Source organism: Adiantum capillus-veneris, chromosome 29, assembly GCF_014529385.1.
Source record: "Adiantum capillus-veneris isolate H3 chromosome 29, ASM1452938v2, whole genome shotgun sequence".
Lineage (NCBI taxonomy): Eukaryota > Viridiplantae > Streptophyta > Polypodiopsida > Polypodiales > Pteridaceae > Adiantum > Adiantum capillus-veneris.
Window position 1 is genome coordinate 56896106 of NC_140959.1, and position 6809 is coordinate 56902914.

A 6809-nucleotide genomic window follows, 5' to 3' on the forward strand; every position below is an offset into this window, starting at 1 on the left:
ATGGCACATTCCCTCGTATTATACAAATTGGAGAGGACTGTGCAAACTTCCCTATGCAAGGAAACTTGGCACGTTCCCTCGTATTATACAAATTGGTGAGGACTGTGCAAACTCCCCCACGCAAGGAAACTTGGCATGTTATAAAAATGAAACAACAAACCATTAATAACATTGACATCTTGTATGATTACGAACATTAAGCTTGACAAACCTCTAACCCTCCTCGTGTTTTTTTGCAAGGTACCGCTCTGAAGCATTACGATCGGTATCTCATTTTTGCAAGGTACACCTCTAAACCACGGCAATCGGTAGCCTCTCTCTCTCTCTCTCTTCATTTTGATGTCTCTCCTCCCAATCAATAAATATCTTAAACATAATTAATAGCATCAAATAATTGATTATTTTTTACTTGAGAAGTGTTAAAATGGCATATATAGTTTGTAATATTTTGCTCAATCTTAATTCGATGCTAACACAGCTAACGAAGCACTCTAGTTCCCCTTGTATTTCTAATTTTCCATGGTACAAAACTCTCTCTCTCTCTCTCTCTCTCTCAAATACCTCTAGAGTCTACATCGTCTTTTTGAACACTCACAGGGTGTGGGGGTAACGTCCCGCCTTGGTCAGAAATGTCAGGGAAGTTCGCCATTCAGATCGACCCCGAGCTCGTCTTCAAGGTGACAGAGCCCGAGATGTACGAGCGTCAGAAGAGGCTCTTGTTTAGGAGAACTCACAGGCCTCGCAGACCGGAGCCTCACCAACCGTCGGGACCTGAAGAGCCCCCCCAACTCTTACATCAAACACCCTCCGATGGATTCCTAGCAGCTGCAAACAAGCCTTGGCATGGTCATCGCCATGATGATGACAATGCTGCACTTGCTCCTTACCGAAAGGTTGCTGCAGAATGTGCACATGCAGTGGAGAGCTTGCGGAAGCAAGAAGAGGTGGAGCGGGAGGAAGTGCAGAGACGAGCCAAAGAACTCCAAACCAAACAGTACCGCCCTCCCGAGCCAAAGCCCTTTCCTTGTCCTGATGAGCAGAGGGCTTGCATCAAATGCCTCACTGAAAACAGAGATGATCCTCTCAGGTGCCAAGATGCCATCAAATCTTACTCTCTTTGTGCGCAGCAGGTACGCCAATGCTTTGTCACTGCTGGCTTTGGTTCTCCCCATGGCAAAACTTAGTAGCCACATTTTTATGTACTCATCTAACATGGGGCTCATTTCAAACATAGTGAATCACAATAAGCTGCTGAACTGGCCAATGCAAGTTTGTGTTGTGTCACTGCTGGCTTTGGTTCTCCCCATGGCAAAACTTAGTAGCCACATTTTTATGTACTCATCTAACATGGGGCTCATTTCAAACATAGTGAATCACAATAAGCTGCTGAACTGGCCAATGCAAGTTTTTGTTCTTTTATACGGCCCCTCATTTTTGTAGCTTCTCTTGAAATGTACCCCGTTCTGTAAGAAGAATGCATGTATCTGAGTTTTTATATTGCTGTAGCGTTTTATTTGACAATGCATGCGCATATCATGGCATATATATACTGTTATGATTTGTGTTCCAAGAATACAGTCCAATTTACTCTTGTGTACCTGCTCATTAGTTGAGTTTGATTGATGTTCTAAAGTTATGGTACTGAGGCTGCAGAAAAAAAAAACCTATTGACATATCATTTGAATTTTTCCATAGAAGGGGTCCATGCGTTTTAAATTTTCTGTGCCTCTCATTATTATTTTTATAGATGGTGGCTGTGGGTGAGTCGAACATGGAATGAGTCTGAAAGGTTTATTGGCTTAAACTTATGTGAGAAAGACATTGGAGCTCCGTTTTTTGCACCTGACTTTAGCCAACTTATTTATGAAGGAATTTGTGTTGTATGTTACTTTTTATAAAGTGTATTTCAAGGTCACAAAGATTTATGAACAGTTTATCTGTCCCTCTTATGCTGATGGACAAGGCATCAGCTTTTTTACTGGCTGTGCAGCATTTGAATGTTTATCTTGTTGCACATACTTCTTTAGAAAACGAGAAGATTCATGGTAGCTCCCTAAGGGCATTGTCACTAACACGATAAGTACATTACATCGTGATCCCTTCAACAAACACCATTATCTATGTTTTGCTATTTAACTCTCTTAGTTGTTTTCATATTTTTAGTACGCTGGATCTTACTAAGGTGAGTGCAAGCCTTTTGTCATGTGACTTTGCCCATCAAGTCTTGAGAGAGAGTGAGGAGAATAGGAGAGAGAAAGACGCAGCAGAGAGTGGAGAGAGTGAGAAAGTCGCCAAGCTTTGCGGGCCAATATTTGCAAGCAAGAGCTATAATGGCTTTGCACAATCTGGCCTCATGGGGCCTCTCCTCCCTTCCCTATATAGGGATGATCGAAATCTACCTGACCTCCAAATATTCCACGATTAAATTTTTTGGGCGCCAGGGTTTGGGGCCAGTGCTCTCTTGGGATGGAACTCTGCCACTCCACGTCTCATGTGTCGTGCATATCTTTCAATTCATCTATTGTTGAAGTGCTTAAAAGTTTGTTCCGTTTGTTCTTTTCTGTTTGCATGTGGTGTCATCTTGTTACAGTGGTATTAGGAGTGACGAGGTAGTTGTTGAATAGCTTCATGCCTAAGACCGTTTGTCGGGGAGGAGTGTTCAGCGGTGCTATTCGTTGTGTCTTGTAACATGTATATGTGACCATTTGTGTTGCATTGTGATGTGTCAACCACTAAATATTTCTAATTGGGTGAGATTGCCTGGGTGTGTAATTTTAGTGCATTGAGACGCTCGTTCAAGATTAGCAGGGTCTAGGTGTGACGGCTAATTTTGCTACGCCGGAATATCAAGAGCTCTGATATAAAACAAGAAAATTGATTGTCCCTCAGAATGACCCTCCGATATTTTTGAGCTAAATTGAGTTGTTTTGTAGATATACTGTAATTGCGGAAGATTACTCTTCTTTCAAGAAGGGGTGCTATTCGTTGTGTCTTGTAACATGTATATGTGACCATTTGTGCTGCATTGTGACGTGTCAACCACTAAATATTTCTAATTGGGTGAGATTGCTTGGGTGTGTAATTTTAGTGCATTGAGATGCTCGTTCAAGATTAGCAGGGTCTGGGTGTGACGGCTAATTTTGCTACGCCGGAATATCAAGAGCTCTGATATGAAACAAGATAATTGATTGTCCCTCGGAATGACCCTCCGATATTTTTGAGCTAAATTGAGTTGTTTTGTAGATATATTGTAATTGCGGAAGATTACTCTTCTTTCAAGAAGGGGGGATGTCACAAACTACTGACGTGTCAAGCCACTGAAGGCTCAACAATTTAGGATTTCCTAGACCTAACCCTAGCCAACATGCAGATCTTGACCGAGAGGCCTAAACCCTAGAAGAAGAAGAAGAAGAAGAAGAAGAAGTTCCTACCAACTTATAGATCCTCGTTGAGTGCGCCAAATAATAGAGTTCTCCCAACTTACAGTACCCCATCCGGACATGGCGTTTTACGGAATTGATGACGTGGCGTTGCTTTACAGGCAGCCCCCAAGCGCATGGGAGGCCAGTTGCTTTTAGACTCCAAGCTTTTCATGTAAACTGCTTCTTAGACAAGGGCCTTTAAATATGGCCGAAGGGCTCTCTCTCTACCATCCTAGTGCGTGGAAGGTACAGAGGGGTGTTGCGTGAGCTGTGAAGTGTTGAAACAATATAAAGAAATACCGAAAGGGGCGTCGGGGTTTGGGGGAGTGCGTTCTTGAGGTGGAACTCCGCCACTCCATGTCTCGTGTGTCGTGCATCTCTTTCAGTTCAGTTATTGTTGAAGTGCTTATAAGTTGGTTCCGTCTGTCCTTTTCCATTGGCACATGGTGCCATCCCGTTATAGTGGTATTAGAGCTTCAGTTGTGTTCTTTTCTGAAAGCATACTGGTCTTTCTAGAGAGTAGATAGAGCAAGATGGTGCTTCCGGATTTCACAAGAAATTTTTCTTGCTTTCCGGTAGAGAAAGATCCAAAGAAACAATTTGCAACAATGTGACAGCATCTATGCCATGGGGACTTACTCAGACGAATCAAAGATTTTTTGAGACACCGATTTTCTTAGAGGCAGTGCCATGTAGTGGTGGATGTCTTTAGCTACCAAGCCGCACACTCCAAGGACTTAGCAAGCTTTCAAGAAAATTTTTACCCGAAGTTACATGCCATTTGACATCTCCCTTTGGAGTGCAGCTTTTGGTAGAGGGGGGTATCTTGAAATGCTTGCCATGGAAACCCTAGCATATTACAACTTGAAAATTCTCGACATCTATCCAATGACCTTGGAGGCCGAGGGTGATTGGTATACCATCATCCCTACAAGCTCACTGTCCGTTTAAGCGAGTTTTCACTATTCAAGGGCTTATGGACCATGTTATAGTCGGCTACAACGTTCTTGAAGGAATTTAACCCTAGTTTTGATGAAGGTCTCATGATGGAAAGCGAGTCGTCTTTTCAAGCTCGATAGGCATAGAAAATGCTTTCAAGTTTGATTACGATACTTTTTTAAGTTTGTTTGAGGAAGTATTGTTTGAAATGGATTGTATGTGTTTTAAATCTGTCTTGGTGCTGATTTGAGAACTACTCGACTTTGGTTTTAATATTGGTTTCAATGATTTGTGATCTCCTCCCAGGTGGAGTACTGAAGAACAAAAGTGTTTGATAATGTTTGAAACCTCGAAACGATGCAGATCGGGTGTTAGGGGAGCGTTTCGTTATATGCTTGATAACCTCGGAACAACGCAGACCAAGTGTTTGGGAAGCGTTTCGTTCTACGCTATAAAACCTCTGAACGACGTAGACCGGGTGTCTGGGGAGCGTTTAGTTGTATGCTTAAAACCTCCGAGCGACGTAGGCTGCGGGTCTGGGGAGCGTTTGGTTGTATCAGTCCTTTGGACTCATGGCCCGGACCTTTTTAGTTTATTTGCGGGGGGAGTGACGAGGTAGTCGTTGAGTAGCTTCATGCCTAAGACCGTTTGTCTGGGAGGAGTGCCCAACGATGTTGTTCATTGCGTCTTGGAACATGCATATGTGAGCATTTGTGTTGCATTGTGATGTGTCAACCATTGAATATTCCTTATTGGATGAGATTGCGTGGGTATGTAATTTTAGTGCATTAAGAAAATTGTTCAAGGTCAGCGCGGTTTGGGTGTGATGGCTAATTTTGCTACGTCGGAATATCAGGAGCTCCGATATGGAACGAGAAAATTGATTGTCCCTCGTAAATGACCCTCGATATTTTTGAGCTAACTTGCGTTGTTTTACAAATATACTGAATCGCGGACTATTACTCTTCTTTCAAGAAGGGGGGATGTCACAAACTGTTTATGTGTCAAGCCATTGAAGACTTGACGGCTTAGGGTTTCCCAAACCTAACCCTTACCAACCTGTAGATCTCGGCAGAGGGGCCTAAACCCTAGCAGAAGAAGAAGTTTCTACCAATTTGCAGATCCTCGCCAAGTGGGCCAAATAATAAAGTTCTCCCAGCTTATAGTACCTCGTTTGATCAGCTAAGCATTAAAATACACACTCACGAAAGATCTGTGTGGACAGTTGATGACGTGGCAAGACAATACGGAGATACCGGATTTTCCGTTGACATGTTGACATGGCACTGTACGGATGCAGTGTTTTACAAAATTGATGAGGTGGCGTTGCTTTACGGACAGCCCCCAAGGGCGCTAGCTTTTGGGAGGCTAGGTGCTTTTAGACTCGAGGTTTTTCATGTAAACTGCTTTTCTGTCCAAGGGCTTGTAAATATGACGTGAGGGCTCACTCTCTAGCATCCGACCGCGTGGAAGGTGTAGAGAGGTGTTGCCCGAGTTGCAAAGTGTTGAATTAATATAAGAAATACCGAAAGGGGCGCTAGGGTTTGGGGCTATGCTCTCTTGGGGTGAAACTCTGCCACTCCACGCCTCATATGTCGTGCATCTCTTTCAGTTAATCTATTGTTGAAGTGCTTAAAAGTTTGTTCCATCTGTTCTTTTCCGCTGGGAAAAGAACAGACGTGGTTCAAGTGCTTAAAAGTATGTTCCGTCTGGTTTTTTTCTGTTGGCACGTGGTTACATCTCGTTACATAACATCTGCTCGACCCAGCTTCTTTTACCTATATAGGTGGCCTTGGGGGTCACCTCTTCAACACACATCTTAGTACATGCAGTACAAGTACCAGCAATACAAGCAACCCTTGGCCTTTTTCTACTACTCGGGATTTTCTCAGCATCCACACAACCCTAGTGTTTTGCATCCACACAAAGCCATCATCATTTTTTGGAGGAGACACCTCGGTGTAGCAAATCAGCCCCAACGCTACCATCTCCACCACAATTTAGCGTTTTCAGATTTAGCCTCAAAGCTTAGCGAGCGTTTTCAGTTTTCAGCCCTTAGCCTCGCAGATCCAAGCATCTACAACCCAATCCAATCATCTTTCTATAACTGTCACGCGACACATCCCAACCCTATGTGTCCGTGGACAAGCTACAACACGATCAGGGTTCAGTCCGTCCAGTCAAGTCTAGATTAGCAGTGATCTGGCACTTTTGTGAGTCTATTCGTAGATCGTGCATGCCCAATCACTGAGTGTAGATGCATATCCTCTGGTTGCACACAGCATGATCATCAGTATTCCCTTCAGAATCCATCAGATTCAGTCAGGGGAATTTTCCAATGCATTTAGCCTATTTCTCCTATTTTTGGTTATTTTCACTTATTATTTTTAAGCGACTTTCCAACAAAAGTAGGTAGGGCAATTTTGCTAAGTTACTATATAAGCAAAC

The 6809-nt window shown here is 43.2% G+C and overlaps 1 protein-coding gene across 1 annotated transcript; it reads left to right on the forward strand.

Moving 5' to 3' along the window:
* The first annotated feature begins 554 nt into the window (after positions 1 to 554).
* On the forward strand, positions 555 to 1419 carry LOC147419241 (uncharacterized). Its single transcript, XM_086505554.1, has one exon. It carries the CDS (start codon positions 630 to 632, stop codon positions 1182 to 1184), a length of 555 nt encoding a protein of 184 aa, XP_086361680.1. The 5' UTR covers positions 555 to 629; the 3' UTR covers positions 1185 to 1419.
* The last annotated feature ends 5390 nt before the right edge of the window (positions 1420 to 6809 follow it).

Excerpts from the sequence above, each read along its gene's own strand:
- LOC147419241 (XM_086505554.1), top strand. The coding sequence starts at position 630 with ATGTCAGGGAAGTTCGCCATTCAGATCGACCCCGAGCTCGTCTTCAAG.